Source organism: Cryptomeria japonica, chromosome 6 (assembly GCF_030272615.1).
Source record: "Cryptomeria japonica chromosome 6, Sugi_1.0, whole genome shotgun sequence".
NCBI classification, from domain to species: domain Eukaryota; kingdom Viridiplantae; phylum Streptophyta; class Pinopsida; order Cupressales; family Cupressaceae; genus Cryptomeria; species Cryptomeria japonica.
In genome coordinates this window covers 518,639,959-518,657,944 of record NC_081410.1, presented here as the reverse complement: position 1 = coordinate 518,657,944, position 17,986 = coordinate 518,639,959, and the positions used below count along the sequence as shown (strand labels likewise).

General features: G+C 37.7%; 1 protein-coding gene across 3 annotated transcripts in view; it reads right to left on the bottom strand.

Annotated features, from left to right (window-relative positions):
* The window catches only part of LOC131067947 (HIPL1 protein), an 82,068-nt gene extending 64,328 nt beyond the window's left edge, over nucleotides 1-17,740 (bottom strand). Inside the window, exons 1-4 of one of the 3 annotated variants that reach the window (XM_058003102.2) lie at nucleotides 17,334-17,740; nucleotides 17,071-17,234; nucleotides 1,407-2,210; nucleotides 821-1,037 (exon numbers count right to left, since the gene is read on the bottom strand). In XM_058003102.2, coding sequence (XP_057859085.2) covers nucleotides 821-1,037; nucleotides 1,407-2,210; nucleotides 17,071-17,234; nucleotides 17,334-17,439 — 1,291 coding nt within the window. In that variant the 5' untranslated portion in view covers nucleotides 17,440-17,740. The remainder of the gene's footprint in view (nucleotides 1-820; nucleotides 1,038-1,406; nucleotides 2,211-17,070; nucleotides 17,235-17,333) is intronic. The other 2 variants (XM_058003101.2, XM_058003103.2) reach the window with 2 other exon arrangements.
* Between the last annotated feature and the right edge of the window lie 246 nt (nucleotides 17,741-17,986).

Sequence of the window (17,986 nt, the reverse complement as noted above, 5' to 3'; positions counted from 1 at the left end):
CAATGGGGCGAAGTGTGAATACGTCACAACAAAACCCTAGATCCAATTTCCAAAAATAGAAAAAGCAAGCATCCCTAAAAAAAGGAAAAACTTTCTAAAAATAGCCATTTCAGGGAATCAGGGATCATGCTTAAAGTGCCAAAAACGGAGCTTCCTAAAAAATAGGAAAAAGAAAAAAAGAAAAACTTTCCAAAAATAGAAAGTTGTCAAAATTCACTCAAATCAATTGCAATCTTCGTCCTTCGGACTTTCCAAGCACCTTGATGGTGTCTAGACTCTGTTCTGACCATGGCTCGCACAAACTGACTTATGACTTTCAAAACCCAGACCATTCAAAACTGACAAAATTGGTGCCGAGAGGTCACAAGGCTCTAACAAAAACCCTAGAAAGCAAGAAACAAGGAAGGTCCCCATTCTCAATGGGGTGATGTGTGAAAAGGTCACAACAGGTCATTTGCATGGGATCTTTATTTGTCTTGAGATCACTCTAGTATCATGGATTTGATGTAGCCTTCTATTTAAAAGTACGTAATCAGTTGATAATAGATATGGAGTTCTTAATTTGCAGTATCCATTTAAATGCAAACCTGTTTTCCAGATGGTAGTAAATTACAACTACAAGTTCAGTGTACTAAATGTACAAGGGCTCTCAATTTTATTTGGTATGTTTAGTGTGCATAAAAGTTTAAAACTGTAATAGAAGGCAAAGTTTTTTTAAAATAGTAATAAATGGTCATTACAAGAAATAACGACTGCAAACTTTGTAAAAAAGTTTTTTCCTTTTGAACTCTCATGTAGGAATTTGGTTTGGAAGACTTACTAGGTATATTATCAACATCCAATCTCATAATCTTCCCGAGTAAAGATTTTTGCTTCTGTGCAAAATTATAAGGATCGCCAATACTGCCTCCATCTCCCATCATAAAATATAGATAATTATCAGTGGGTCCAAACAGAATTTGACCTCCATGATGGGATGCATACGGAAGACCCATGGTAAATATCCTTCTAATTTCTGTCGGTTGTGCAAATGTAGCCTGTAAAAACAATTTTTGTTACTTTTCAAATACTTTAATATCTCCAACTACTCAAGTTTGGAAAAATAAAAGATGTCAAGTAAATGCCAGAATAATAATGGTCAATTAGGTTTTACTGTTTTCGACATAGGCATTAATAAAGTCATTTTGACTGTAGGTTATGTTGTGCTTTATTTCTCTTTAGTGTGCTTCTCGGTCTATCCCACATTTATAAAGTTGATTGACTCAGTAGAATGTAACCTTACAAAAGAAAGCTTTCCTTCTCTTTCTTTTAGTGCAATGTAGAGAACTCTCCCAAGTTATCTTGGTTTTCTTTATGTGTCTGATTTTCTCTATCATGATAAAAGAGACATCCAAATGAAATATTACCTGAGAAGGTGAAGTAGAAGTGCCATTTGCGGAGTATTCTGCAATTACACTGTGGTACTGGCAAGGCAATGCTCCATCGTCTGTACCCAATTGTGAAGGATCACATCCCACATCAGAATTGCAAGCACATCTTCCTGCACAAATTGAACTCTTTGTCTTATCACAATTAAATGAAACAAAGAATCGGCCATTCTTCTCAAAATTTGGATGGAAAGCTAACCCCATCAATCCAAATGCTGCACCAGAAGCCATTTGGTCACTTAAATCTATAAATGGATTTGATTTGTTTAAGATCAACTGCTTCCCAGAGCCACTGTCTGGTAATGTAGCCAGCCAAACTTGACCTGCCTGACTTGATAAGAATACACGATTGGACCCATCAGGGTGAGGAACCAAGTTGAGATAGGCTTCATCTCCAATCCTTTCTAAGCAAACACCTTCAATAGTAGATTCATTTTGAGTGACATTGGGCACAAAAACATTGACATTAAAACATGAGACGCCATCAATTATTGTGCCTCCAAAAGCTGCACAAAAATCATTCTTTGACTGCCAAAGTTCGATAAGCTTGGCATGTGTCATATTCGTCGGCGATCCTAATGCCCCTCCTTTCAATAAAGGTGCAAATGGAGAATTTACTATAGACACATTTTGACATGCATTCCAGAGATTGGAACAATAGTTTTGTTCAATGGTGTCATTTGTTGAGGAATGTGTTCCTATAGTTGAATTGCACAATACAGGAATGACACGCTGTTCTTGAATTTGACTTTGAATTAGATCTGCTGCATATTGGTCACATTCCTACAAGTATGCAAAACGAAATACAGTGAAATGGAAGTAATGAATGACAAAAGAAAATAACAGTGGAAAAATTCAAACTGAGCAAAATAGATCAAAAAAGTTTATGTAGAGGGCTATCGAATTTTCAAAGGTAATTTCATCGAATAATAATCCAGATTGAAAGGTTAGAAACATCGGATTTATTCTGTTTATTATAAGCATGCCCACTGAATTCATAGAACTTAATTATTTTACAATTAATTGCATCGGATAAGCAATAGACTATGTGTACTGAGAAAAGTAAATATGAAAGCACTGTCTTTGATAGCCAGACTAAGAAAACAAATAATTATCTGAAGAAAAAGTTTGCAGCATAAAAGACATTGTAGTAAACGAAAATTACTCAGTACTTTCCTACAACGAAATGGAGGATGAAGATGAAAGATGTATAGTTAATACTTCTGTATATTATTAATATGAACTCAAGATTCAAGTATAATCTTAAAACTTATGAGCTATCATTTTTCTAATTGATTAAAAGTCGACCAATTTCTCTTTAATAAGAAAAAATTCTACTGAAACTTGCCATTTATCTCAAGTTCCTTGAAAATCTAACCATAGTATAAAATCTATACATGAACAGATAAGTATAATTTACCATTAAAACTATTATCTTCATTTAAAGACTGCAAAGAATGCACATATATGAAGACAACAAATATACATGCAACAAAGAAATAAAATCTTGGAGCTTTATGGACTTGAAATAAGGATCTTTACAATTAAGTCCTTAATTCTATGTAAGATGAAGAGAAATAATACTATATCAATACATGAGAAACAATGCTAACAGAATCTTGAATGCAATAGAAAGAAAATTAAGGTACATTCACAGAATAATACAATTATTAACAGTTCTTTATATTCTTCATTAGATCACACTTTATTCTTACTACATAAACCTGCTTTAATAATTATAACACACTAAACACGTGGCTTCAAGATAATACTTTATAACTAGCTACATATAATAATATTTATTCTATTTGCTCTAAAGATACCCATCTTGACAACTATAAAGCATCTTTTGCTTAATCATCTTTTCAAGATTTGGAAAGAGACATCTCATCACACCATATTTTTGCTAGCACAGATCTTTAAAATGTATTCCAATAATTAGAACAAGAAAGATCCAGTAATTTATTTGCAGCAGATATAAGTCAGTCTCCCAAATCATCAGATAAGTTTTTTCTTCTGGAAAAAAAGTCTAGCTGAAGATAAAAACATAGTTTGTTTGGTTGTCTAATTAAACTTTAGTCATACAAGTTCCTTCATAAGAAACTTGGTCATATGGAAAAGAAGTTCTGCAACTGGTGCTTGGAAAATTCAAAAGTGATTTTTATGGCTTAGAAGATTGTAAGAAATTATCATCCTTCTCTAGATGCATTAGAATGAGCTCTGATTCAACATAACGGTGTTTTCTCTTATAGCTAGAGATGTCACTCTTATTATGAGTTGCTGAAATATGAAGTATATTCTTCAGCTTGACAAACATTTGCTCTTGAACTCTAATTCCTTCCAAAGTTTGGTTTCTGTAACTATGTAATCTTAGCAGAGTTACTTGCATTTTGCACAAGGGTAAGATTCAAGATACCAAATTGTAGGAAACTCCCCTATCAGACGCCAACCCCCATGATTGGGTCTTTTATGCAGGTTCTTTTATATCATTCCTGATCAGCTTTTGTCTGTCTTATCTCCTCCTCATTGTTGTCTTTTCTTTTTCTCGGGTAACACTAAGACAGCTCGACAGAAATTATGCACTAAAGAAGCAATAGACCATGATGGATTTCAGATGAAGCTTCTCAAATATGGTGTAAACTCACTTACCTTATCCTTGACAGAGCTATTTAATGAGATTTTTGGCTCAGGCTATCTGCTTTCTGTCTTATTATATCATCCATCTCATTCATAAGTTGGGGTATTGTTCAGCTCCCAAAAATTCCACAAGTATACTGTCCACGCTGTTGGACATGACACTTTAATTTTTAAGCATCTGGAACATGGTTATCCCAAAGCATGAGGATTGGAAGATACCGAGAGAGACATCCAGAGCATTGATCACATTTTTAATGTTGGGGCTGAGGAGGCTACTTAGAAATAAATACCAAGAGAGACATCCAGAGCATTGATCACATTTTTAATGTTGGGGCTGAGGAGGCTACTTAGAAATAATTATTTTACTATTTTGTAGATATTGTTGAGGTTAATACTTTTACCCAGACATCTAGAACAGGTTGTGTGCTGCTTGGGACCCAAGTTCTTCATTACTGCCAACACATGGTTCTATGATACAATTGCCGTTCAATTTTGGACTGCTAAAAACTACTCAATTTTTTTGAAGGTACTAGAACAGGTTGTGCGCTGCTTGTGACCCAAAGTTCTTCATTACTGCCAACACATGGTTCTATGATACAATTGCTGTTCAATTTTGGACTGCTAAAAACTACTCAATTTTTTTGAAGGTACTAGGTCAAAAAGGGGTGCCCTTTCTTAGATTTGTTAGGAATAGAGTCGCAAAGTAATATACAATAAAATGAATGAAAAATTAAAACATAATAATAGAAAAAAACATAGAGACACAGATATACATGGTTCGCCCAATATGAGCTACACCCATGGAGAAATAATCAATCCTTCCTGTTTGGTTTACCCCTCCAGCACGCCTACGACAACCTACAACACATCTGCTGCAACTTCCTCTTCTCTCTATCATAGTCTTTACACACAATACACAACACAGCTGTAATACGATGCGCTCATAAAAGAGTGTTGCCTTCTAGGGCAAGAGAAGCCAACATCCCTTTGGACCTCGCAGGGTGGGTACCCCCCTGCACCCCTTGGGAATGAAATGGGCTCCAAAACCAACAATTTCAGGTCCATAACCAACAGGATTTATATGTATAAGCACTTGAAAACAACCTTTGGTGTCATACTCAAGTTGATGATTATTGTAATATTGTATACTAATGTTTTCATCGCTATTCTACTTTATTTTGTTGATGCAGACTTCCTCTGTCCACTCTCCAAATGGTTTAAAAGGACTAACAAATACCCTTCCTATTCTACTAAGTTTATGATTTCAATATCTCCATGGGCACTCTGTCCAGACTTCTATTCTTCTATTAAGGATGGCATGCAGATCAGGACACTGCTTACATGGAATTCAGATTACTCAACCATCTCTGAATCTACTGGTCTCTCAATATTTGTTTGAAAGGGTTATGCTCTGTTCTTTTTATTTAGTGTCAGTGCTTTCAGATACACGTCTATGATATTCCTTACGTGCATCTTCAATGCAATTATTGACACTCATTATTTATGGGTTAGATGTTTCGGGGCCTGGTTTATTGGGTACATATTAAGAGTGTGTTGTGACCATTTCACACATCGCCCCATTGCAAATGGGGACCCCCTCTTTTTGCTCGTTTTTCGCTCGCTTTTCACTTCGCTTTTAGGATTTTGTTAGTCAGTCAGTTGTCTGGATTTAGGGTTAACCCTTAGGGTTTTAATTAACGTCTTTTCAAGCCAGAATCCAGTCAGTTTTGAGAGCTTTTTGGGCTTCCTTTTCTAGGATGCAAATTTTGAATGCAATAAATTCGCCAAATTGGTCTATTTTCAATTGGAATTTTGAATGCAGAACTCAAATTTGTCTAAGTGTTGATTATGAAATGTGAATTTTTGTCCAATTGACTAATTTTGACCAAATTTTGACTTTTTTGATTTTTGATCCCGGGCATTGAGAATGATTTGTTTTCGCCTTGTGAATTGATAAAATGTGTAAAATCATGATATTTTGGCCTGTAGGAGCAAAATCGCTCCTGTCCCTCAGTGAAGGATGGGAGCTCGTTTTCAAATATCTTACTATTCCTGCAGGGTCAAAATGAGTTACGAATTGGAAGTGATCAAGGAAGGCGAGAGCTTTCCATTGAATATAAATTGAAGATTTTCATGAACACAGAAATGCCTCCAGGAGCAAAATCGCTCCTGTCCCTCAGTGAAGGACCGGAGCTACAAATCAAATTTTGCTTTGTCCTTGCAAGATTTTGATGACTTGACGATTCGAAGAGGTCTAAAGGAAGGTGTTTTATCAGATGAATATAATTTGAAGTGCAAATATGAAGGAAAATGGTCCAGAATGCCAAAATCGCTCCTGTCCCTCTCCAAGGGACCAGGGCGAAGTACATTATAGCTCCTGTCCCTCTCCAAGGGACCAGAGCGATTTTCTTCATAGGACAAAATTCGGGCAAAGTTCAAGGCAAGTTTGTGTTTGATGGCAAGGAAGACGATGAAATGAACTCATTGAAGACAAATTGAAGATTTTGAAACGTCAGCAAGGGTCCCAAAATGCCTAGTTCGCTCCTGTCCCTCAGGAAGGGACCAGAGCGATTTTTGTTATAGATGATTTTCTTGTCCAGTTTCAATCAATCCCAAGGCATGGATGAATGGAAGGGCGCATTACGAACCCGTTGAATATAACTTTGAAGGTGATAAAGTGAAATGAAGACCACAAGAGCTAGAATCGCTCCTGTCCCTCTCCAAGGGACCAGGGCGATATGATGGTGATATTGCTTCTTATTCAAGTGTAAAACCGTTCCTCCAAGATCAAGACCTTCCAAGATGAGGAACAGGGAGGCAAGGACGTTTCAAGGCATTTCGATCAAGCACAAGGTTACAAAGGTCGCCACGTTGAAGGAATTTGCACTCTAAGACCCAGTTCGCTCCTGTCCCTCAGGAAGGGACCAGAGCGATATTTCCATAAAGGCATGAATTTCAAAAGACAAGCAAGTGTCAAGTTACCAAGAGAATCGAAAGGACGTCATTTCACGCATTGAAGATGATTGCAAGTTGAAGAAAACAAGAACAAGCTCGCAATGTTGAACTTCGCTCCTGTCCCTCAGGAAGGGACCAGAGCGATATTGGGTATATTGGCCAGCTCATGCAAGAATCACGTAAGGTCAAGGTTTTGCAAGATCGTAGAGGGTCCATGGTATGATTAGAAGGTGATACACAAAGATTTCGAACGTAAAATGATCATCAAATTGAACATAGAGACCATATCGCTCCTGTCCTTTGGACAAGGACCAAGGCGATTTCATTAAAAACACTCATACTCTTTCAAAGTCAAGGCAAGGCGAGGATGGACGAGGTAAAGGACGCTATTTCGAAGGCAATAAACGATGAACCAAGGTTAAATGTTACCAACTTGAGCTCAAAATGGAGAAAAGACATGGATCGCTCCTGTCCCTCTCCAAGGGACAAGGGCGATGACCCTTATAACATCCAAACACCTCATGAAAGCAAGTGGGACGTGCGTGGAATGGACAAGCAATGATGTTATTCGCCTTACAATGGAAGTTCGAAGATCAAAGATGCGAGATCAACGTGAAAACATGGAGATCGCTCCTGTCCCTCTCCAAGGCACCAGGGCGATGTTAGCCAAAACACATGATATCCTTTGAAAATCACGTTAAGATGAAGACGCACAAGGTTTTAAATGGCATTTGGAAGATGATACAAGGAAAAGTTCATATCAAGATGGAGAATTTCAAGCGAAAACCTTAGGATCGCTCCTGTCCCTCTCCAAGGGACAAGGGCGATGATACATCCAAAGCCACTTATACGCACATGCAAGGCGATCTAACTTGAAGGACCCGACAAAATGGGTGATTTGAACGTGGAAATGAAGAAGTTGAACGTGGAAATTGCTAGGATCACGACAAAAATGGTGAATCGCTCCTGTCCCTCTCCAAGGGACCAGGGCGATGAGGTGCGTCTACTTCATTTTCAAAATTTGGCGCTCAAATGAACATTTTAAATTTACCTTAAATGCTAAGATCGATGAGTTTGAAAATCCTATTTAATTAGCATTTAATATTGCGTTTGGCATTTATTAATTATTTTGCCTTGGTTTAAAAATCGAAATTTATTAACTAAAATAAAAGGCATTTAATTAATAATTAATTAATTAATCAAAAAAATCGAATGGAGCGCTTTGACATGGAGGTCGGCCTTCATTATTTAATTAAAAATCGTTTAAAAATTGTTTTATATCACCAAGTCGGCCTTGATAAATGGAGAGGTGCAAGCGCTTATAAAGGGAGAGTGAAATCTTCATTTTCACATCATCATTTTACCTATCTCATATGCGATCAAAGGGAGAAGTGCGAATTTGTATCCAAGGAAGTGCGAAATTGTGTTTGAAGAAGTGCGAATATCATCCAAAGGTGGCGCTAATACTTCCAAGGTGGTGCGATATTTGAAGATCTATATTGAGCGAATTTGCCAAGATTTGAAGGTCACGTTAAAGGCGATATTTGAAGATCACGTCAAGGACAAAGGTGGCGAAATTGATTTCTTGAGGAGATCACGTTGAAGATCATTTATAACTCAATTTTGCCTAGGCGATTTTGTCCTTTTTGCATTCTAGAGTTAGCTCTCTATTGAGGTATGGCGATTTGATTTTTATTGTTTTATTTATTCATCGTCATATTTTAAATTTTGAATTATTTTGAATTTTGAATTTCTAGCTCAATCGTTTTATTTTAGGAAATGATAACTCAAAGACTTATCATGAAGTTTCCTAAAATTTATCCTCTAATCTATGTTATTTATTGCAAAATCTAGCTTCTCATTATGAAATGTTGTGTAGGTATGGCGACCCCGAAGGCGGGAGCATCCACCAGTCGCTCAGCTCTCATGAAAGAAGATCAGAAGACCGAAGAAGTGGAGACCAAGATCGTGTCAAAGTGGAACAACATTGGAGATACAAACTTGGGGAACTTCAGCACGAAGAAGTTTCGAGAGGTCCCTTACATTGGCAAGCCATCACCTGTCGCCCGGAGAATAATCGAGAGTGGTATCATTAAGGCGGCCGGCTTTCCTCCAGCTGTTCAGTGCCACGAGTTGATGATCGAGTGTGCTCGTCACTATGATCCACAGTCCAGGACGATCGTGTCCAAAGAGGGAATCACTTTGGCGTATCTTTCAGAGGAAGCTATAAGTGAAGCTTTCCATCTTCCAGAGCACAGGGACATGATATACAAGAGCATAGAGGGAGCCAGATCAATGTACAAAGATGATCCAGATGCTTGTCTAAGCATTATCAATAAGAACTGGCTACTCAAAAGCCGTCCCCGTCTGAGCAAGGTCCCGAACACACAGCACAGGATTGATTTCCAGGAGGAGTACAAAGATTTAATTACCATGCTCAACCGAGTTACAGGAGCCCCTCATGCCTTCTATTTTGAGAAGTGGATGTTTTACTTTATCCAAGTGATTGTTCAAGGGAAAGGTACGATACATTGGGCTAGGATGATTAGCCATTGCTTGGACGTACAGTTGAGGAGACTCAAGGCTACTAAGTCCTTCCACATGAGTTCATATGTCATTTATGCCTTGATCAGGAGTGTTGAATACGCAGGACTACCTCACAGAGGAGTGATTGGAAGAGGACCCGGCGAGGTCAGAGCTTGTGATTCTTACGCCTACTTGCATCATCCGCCAGGGAGCAACTATAAGTTGGTTAACGATACTTTCACGATGAACATCACCAGGACGTTGCAAGGTGGAATCCACAACAGATTATCTCAGGATGCCCAGGAATTCATAAAGAGGTACGGTGCTTGGTTCATTCAGTTTCCCAAGTTCACTTATATTAGAGTGCATGGATGTCCTTTACCTCCATACATGTTGCCGAGATATCCGACAGACAGAATTGTGTTACTTGAAGTAACAAGACAGTTAGCAGCATATGTGAAGGCGTTCAGACACAGACATCAGAATGGAGTTCCAATACCTATCATTTTGGGTAATTCAGTTGAGGTATGTCCTAATGCTTTAGCTATGGATGACACAGAGAAGGAGTTAGCCTTGTATTCTTTTTCATCTTTTGCTTTGAGAGAAAGCTTTGATCCACATGGACATTTAGAGGAGACAGTCGGCAGGAAGTTTAGACATGAGTACCAGATTGAAGATTTTATGATGAATCTCTTAGATGATCTTGAAGTGAAACGGAAAATGCATTCTAGATTGCCTTTGGATTTCATCAGGAAATGCAGGATTTACAGAGTGGCCGACCAAGCTCAGGACAGTGGCAAACATATCCAGTCTTCCTATGATCGAGAAAGCAAATCAATAAGGTTGGATTGGAATGAGCCCGAGGTCGTGGATTTAGATACTTTGATGGCACCAGTCTTGTCTTGTACTCGCAGATGGGTTGACGTTCAGCATCAGAAGTTGAGAGAACAAGGCATAGCTATGTCTTTCACTTTGGAAGAAAAACCAGCCGAAGGTGGAGCTAGTGTGAGTGAAGGCAATCCTAATCCTAGGAATTCAGGTGAAGGTAACCTTCGATGTGCCAGTGAGGGCAATCCCCATTCAAGAGGTTCGAAAAGAAAAGAGAGACCTGGAAAGAGAGAGTCTTCCAAGAAGAAACAAGAGGCTAACAGAGATCGATCATCCGGTACTTCTTCTAGACCTGAGAAGAGAACAATTCAAGTTGAAGAATCCATGGAGTCGATGGTACAGAACGATAGGCAGGAGGAAGGACAGGCACAGCATGGTTCACCAGATGGATCTCTCCAAGACTATGAGTTAGATGAAGACAAAGAAGACAATGAAATAACATCTCCTCCCAGACAAGAAGAAATAGTGCATAAAGAGATTCAAGTTCAAGAAACCAGATCGATTATCCCAGATTGGTTGAAGGAAAGATTAACCAAGGTGATCGTAGTAGAGGACGAGGACAATGCAATTGATTTAGAGAGCCTTGTTGGACGCTCACATGAAGTAACAGAAAAGAAGAAGGCTACCAAGATGTCCAAGATGATTCGAGATGAGACTGGATCCAGAAAACTGCAGATAGCTACACCGGCAGCAGACAAATATGAAGGTGAGATCCTAGCAGAGGAATATGATATACAGACTTTTGAGTTAGGACCATCCACAGCAGAGCAGACTTTAGATGATGCTACCAATTCATTTGAAGCATTGAAAGACAAGCTTAGAGAAGAAATGGAGAAGAATAGAAAGCTTGAGAGAGAGGTCGGTGCATGGAGGACATATTTCAGTCACATCAATGAACCTTTGGGACGTCAGGATCCAGTTAGATCACCAGTGCAAGCATTGCCGCTTCAATCAATCAATGAAGCAGAAAGATTCAGGAACATGGTCCAACGTACAAGTAATTGGATGGATAGATCTCATACAGTGGCTATTGAGTTTGTAACAAGGATGATGAAGATTATTCATCAAGCTATCCAGGTTCTTGAGATGATCCACAATTTGATGATAACAGTAGCTGCATTCGCCCATACCAAGGACGTTATCATTCCTGTCTTGAAAGTTATTAGACACACATCAAGGAAGATCTTAGCACAAGAGAAGATCTTGGATGGAGAACCTCACAGTTTATTCCATTGGTCAACCTTACTCCATATGAAGAGTGTTTTCTTCGAAGACACCAGTACTAGATGTGGCCAAGTTGAGGAGGTGATCAATCCGATCCAGGACAGAGTATTTGAGGTACTTCGTACCATTCTTGGCAGAAGGATCGAGGTCGAGACAGATGTGGATATGCAGGAACTAGAGGATAGAATCAAGATCATCTTTTGCAAGGACGCAAATGTTACAGATGAGCAGTATGATCAGATGTTTGCCACCATGCTCCTGATTGAAAGAACGAAGGAACTTGAACCTTCATGGGACGCAGCTCTTCTAGATGCATTCGATCAGGTCATCCACTTAGAGGAGAGTATGAAGAATCTTCCCGAGATTCCAATCGCAGAAATCGAAGGAATCGTTTCAAGATTCATTGCATATGCTAAGAAAGAGAATTGGAAAGGGAATAGGATTCTAGATGAAAGGTTGTTACAGATGACATGACATCTTATTTCTCATTGGTTTATGTCTCCCAGGTTTTTGTGCCAAATTTAATATTTGGCTATGCATTTAAATATTGTTCAGTAAAAAGGAGGCCATTTGTAACAAACCCTAATTAGGGTTTAGGTGTCATGATCTTGACCGTTGATCTACTTTCGATCTGGACCTTTCATTGTAACTGGGGATGCTATTTATACCCCCATTTTTCATTTCATTTGGTAATAGTTAATAGTGTAATAGTCAAGAGTTGATGTAATAGAGAAGAGAGATTAGAGTTAGAAGCAATTTTATTTTGTAGCAAGATTGAGTTTGAAGAGAGAAATTCAAGCAATTGTTGTATATGATGACTTGGAAATCAATAAAATATTGAAGTTATGGTGTTTTGTTGCAACTTTCTTAAGTTATCTTCATGGTTGTTTAACTTACTTGAATCATGCTCAATCAAAGTAGCTTGTTAATTTGAAGGACATAGTGTGAGACTTGATCTTTGGTAGGATTCGTAATCCAAACCACTAGCTTCTTGCTGATTGTAGGAACGCCTTGCGTGGTCGACTGGAAAACACTTTGAATCCCCTAATCTTCAATCATTATTGTGTCTTGGATATGTACCTTCGTGGTAGTGCCCATGACCTTTGATGCATTGAATATCATTTTATTACCTTAGAAGATCGCACTAATTTCAATTGAGTTGTTATCTTATGGCAAAATTGAAGTTGGTTGAATCTTGCCAAGTCTTGTCCATACTAAGTCATTCATAGGGTTAGATTAGATTAGACCTCTTCCAAACCCTACTCTTTTGTTATATTTTGAAAAGTTTCTTTAGTTTAGTAAAATCTTGAACTTTTGGAATACGTAAGGCCCCTTGGAGGAAACAGCAAATCACATCATACTGCTAAAAGCTTGTCCACACGTAGAGACCCTACTAAAAGAACCTTGGAGTCTACCTAACTGATCCTTTATGCAGATCTTCAGCAGTTAGAGACTATTTTCTCAAGAGAGGATAAGATGCCTATTGGTATTTTATTCTGTGTATGATTGTGTATAAAATACACGTCAACAGAGTGTAAAAACTATTATGCTTTAGTGCTACATGTCGCTATCAAAAAGGTTAGATTTAATAATCAATATAAATCAACCCATTTTAAAGCTTACCGAGAAAAATTAACATAAAAGCATATGAGAGACATAAACAAATCAATGAACCATACTTCCCTCATGACGCTCCATGTGTCACGTACTTCCTTGTCCACCTCATCTTCACGAATCTTGTTGCTCCAAGATTGACGAATGAAGAGTGGGAGATTTATGGAGTTAAATGTGGAATGCTCTCACATTAGCATAAAAATAGTGTGGATGAGTGGATGTTGATATGGATTTGGATGCAAACTAAAAGCATAAGCTTGCTAATGGAGTGGATTTGGAATCAAAAGGACATTACAAGAGTGCAACGAAAAGTGGATAGGCAACCAAAAGGGCAGCATAAGCATATGATGAAAGTGGATGATTTGAGATGATTGAAAACTTCAATTTATAGACTTTGGAGATACGAAATGGACGGTCAAGATTGGATGGACAAGGCACATAACCTTTTGACATGTGGACCAAGTATCAATCCTTGGGAAGAACACTTGGCATGGGGAAGAGGGCAAGGTGTGCTCACACATGTGTGAGCACATCTTGGGAATAACACTTGTCATGGGGAAGAGGGTAAGATGTGCTCACACATGTGTAAGCAAATCTTGGAAAGACCATGAGACTGACAAGTGGAAACACTTGTGGCAAAGTGTAAGGGCTATAGAAAGGGGGGTTATGACATGTAGACTAAAAGGGAAAGGTGTAGGGTGGCTCCATGGGGAAGAGAATTCTCACACGTGTGAGCACCCCTTGGTCAAAGGTGAGGTGGAGAAGTGAAATGACTTGTGCATGCAAGTCATTTATAAGGGCGGTCACATGTGGAGTCACATGTGGACTTGGGAAGGTGTGTAACATTTAAAAATAAGATAAATGTTAATAAGGATTAAGCAAGGCCAGAGGCTTTCTCTTCTCCGCTCTTTCCTACCGGCGCCCACATTGAGCGGAGAATGTAATCTGTTTATAATTTAATAAAATATTGTGGCTCCGGCCTTTTACCGATCAAAAAAATAATAATAATAATTAAGCTCAGGTTAATTAGCTTAATGAAGGGGGTTAAAAGGTGGGTTTGTAGGAATCACAAAATTAGTTTAATTAATTATGAATTAATTTAACTGATTGGGATTAACATGGAGATTGGAATATTCCCTAAGGTTGAGTTTGATTTATTGAAATAAATCAAACTTTGGAGGACATGAGACATATATTAATTAATTAATAAATTAATTATATGGATGGAAGGGGATAATTAATTAAATATAATTATTCTAGGCCTAGAAAAGGGCTGACATGATTAACTTAATTAATTATGCGACATGAGATAATTATTATTAATTAATTTTATGTGTCTACACTATGATCCATTTTGAAGAGATGGTTCCCCACTGCATTGTCCAACACAAGTTTGTTCCTTGGCCCCTTCATCTTGAGAATGTCTTTGGGCTCAAATCTTGGTTAATTGACTGAATGATGTTTTCAAAAACAGATGCACAAGTTAGGTGGCCTTGCAAATGCCTGAATATACATTGCAAGATGATAGATTAGACTCAACTGATGTTGCATGGGAAATATTGGCATCACAGACTTTAGACAAATAGGGCCATTAGAGATGCCATTATCCATATTACATTTTAGTAGGAAGACACTTATAAAAGAATGATCCATGTGCATAAAGAATAAGTTATTCTAGAATGGCAAGCTAAGAGTAAAGCAGAATTCTATTCTAGAGCACTAGGATAAGAGCAGAGCATAAGCATATTCTAGGAAAATGTAGTGAGAACGCAGACATGCTTTAGGAGGATGAAGCAGGGAAGGGATTATGTTTGGAGGAAGCCTATAATTGTAAATTTGTAAGTGTATTTAAATACAAGATAGGTCTTTAAATTTGTCCATAATTATGACCAATTATTAAGGCAAGGATAACGTGATTAAGTTGGCCCAGAACTCCATACAATTGGGAGTGTTTCGCATGAAAGCTTTGATGGTTTTGTATATGAAGTATGTGCCTGATGGTTTTGAGCTATCTTAATCTGTATAGAAGTTTTATTTTAATTGGTCTCACGAACTTTTAATTCATAAACAGTTACACAGTTAATATTTTCATTGAAAATAGTTTGTTGGTTTATCTATTTGTCTTTGCAATTCATTTCTGTAATATCGAGATTGTGATTTTGATAATCTTTGAAGCTATAACATCATTGCTATAATGGACATGGGGCAAGAATGAGCTCATAGAGCAGTGATTTGAGATGAATCAAACAAACCATGCAACAACTACTGCTGAACATGCATAATAGACTTTATTCTTCTTATCACTCTTCACATAGATCTGAATCAATACATAGTCATTGGAGTTGACGCAAAAGAGAGCCTTCCCCTGAGCTACAAGTCTCCTCATAAGAGATAGAGGAATGCAAGAACAGACACAGAATTTTAAGGAAGATCCAATAAAAAAGTTACAAAAGGCTTTTAGCAACAATTGATGTTAACGTCAAATTGAATTATACTTAAACTCATCAGATTTCCAGTCCATAACAATTATTGTATGTTATTTCTGGATTTAACTGTGTAAAAATATTTTGCTCGGATCAAACCCCGTGATCCATCATCACACTTAGAATTTCACTTTCAAAGCATCCTGTGACGTAAGACAAGATAGTGGACATGTGCTGCAACAAATAGATAACTGCTCCACAACTTTATTCTGATCTCAGATGCCAAAGAAATGATATTCCTAGATTTAATGGATCAGAGAAATTGAGCCACATGTAATGATTCATAAACTTGATGCCTATCTTTATTATGAATCCACTGACCGATTTGGAAAAACTTCAGTTTGCATCACTATTCTTGGAGGGATCTTATAAAACTTCGCTAGGAGACCATCAGGACCCGGAGACTTGTCATTCTTCATATCTTTAGTAGCTTTTCTCTACCTCTTCTACTCTTAGTATAGATAGGAAAAGCCTCTCGTAGCATTCCCCTTTCCAAAGGATAATTCGTCTTGCTTGGAACTTTCCAGTGGTCCTAAAGCTGGAAAATGAAAACTTTACCATGGGTTCCAACGTATGGGTGGAAAACAAATCCAGCCGCTGAACAATTCAACTGTAGATTTCAGACCTGATGACACTGTGTGCGGTTTCATGTTATGAGATCTCACTGGATAAGACAACACTTACAGTAAATAGTGGGTCCTCTTTTGGTTCCATGTAAATTCGTATAGAATTCGGGGAATCCCACAAAAAACAGGATTCCATTCTTATTCAGAAAGCTCGAAAGTTGTTTGTAGTTTTTCTCTTTAAAGCTTTTCTTTTCTCTTTGTTTCAATTCTATATCTCCACAGTGGATGTAAAAGACACCCCCGCTGCTATGCAATTTTATGACTGCTTGTTTTCTTCATTTCCATTATTTACTGTTGGGCAATAGTGGACATCAACACCTAATTTAGATTTACAAGATTAAAAAAATTGTCTATCTTTTGCCTGACAGATTTCTTGTAAGCATTCTACTTTGTTGAACCACAGTACCAAACTTACCACAAAGATTCTTACGTTGCATATATTGTGTTTCTCCTACATAGTTCTCTACAATTATTAGATTAATAGTAAACTTCATTATTGAGCAATATTCAACTCTTGACTGATGCAATTAGATTAAAAACTACTGTTGATCATATCCCATAAATCAAAAATTTCACTTCCACTCCCAACCATAGCCAAACGGCACAAAATTACTTGAAAATTAGACCGCGCAGACATAGAAACATTAAAAGACTTAACTTACAAAAAACACCATTAAAATGGTAACTTACAGCACAGAGTATTTGCTTTATAAATCCAGCACACCCTTTATCGGACACATTCATAGATTCAAACTTGTTCAACAAATTCGTATCCTCTTGTTTGCTGCAGCACCCTTTTTGTTTATACCCATAGTCGGAGCAGAAACTTAGAGAAGCTGAAAGCTGAGGAGCTCCTGACACGCATAAATCAAATTAGGCATGCCTATTCCAACAACAAATATTGATAATGTGCAAACACAACATACAATGGGTCAAAACAAAAATCCACTAACTTGAATCAATACACATGGGAAGAGCTGCACAGGCATTGATAAATAGAAGGATTACAAATCCTGAATTCACCACATTCTTTTTACAGGTTATGGCTCTGCCCATCATGAATCGTGAATGATCTTTAGACAGGTCTGAACATGTAAATCCTCTCTAGTCAAAACCAAGTTGCAAATAAGCACTGGTTTGAAGTCGTGCTTCAATAAATTAAAGGATAGCGTTCGCTATCGACATCACAGAGAAGTTGGTAAGCATATAAAGGCGTACACATAGATCACTAGCAGTAGAATGAGGAAAGAGGTACACCAAATCAAGAGAAAGCTACATTGTGTGTCCCCAGAATTCAAATAGACAGTTGACTGGATTGATTGCGCAGATATTTAAAGCCTATTGGAATGCAAGTTGGAAACCGCACTCGTCCATATCTCACTGAATTTTAAGATTATAGATTTTAAAGTGTGGCTATTCATTAAAAAAAGGTGTGACCCACCAAGTTGACTCTTGAGGGACAAAAGACGAGGCAAAGAAGATGAAGCAGTTATGTTTCATTAATGGCTGTAGTAAAATACAATAAAAACTTAGTCAAAATTTTGAGAATGCTGCATTTCGTAAGAGATTTTGGGTAGATGATGAAACATTATCAAGGATTATAGTT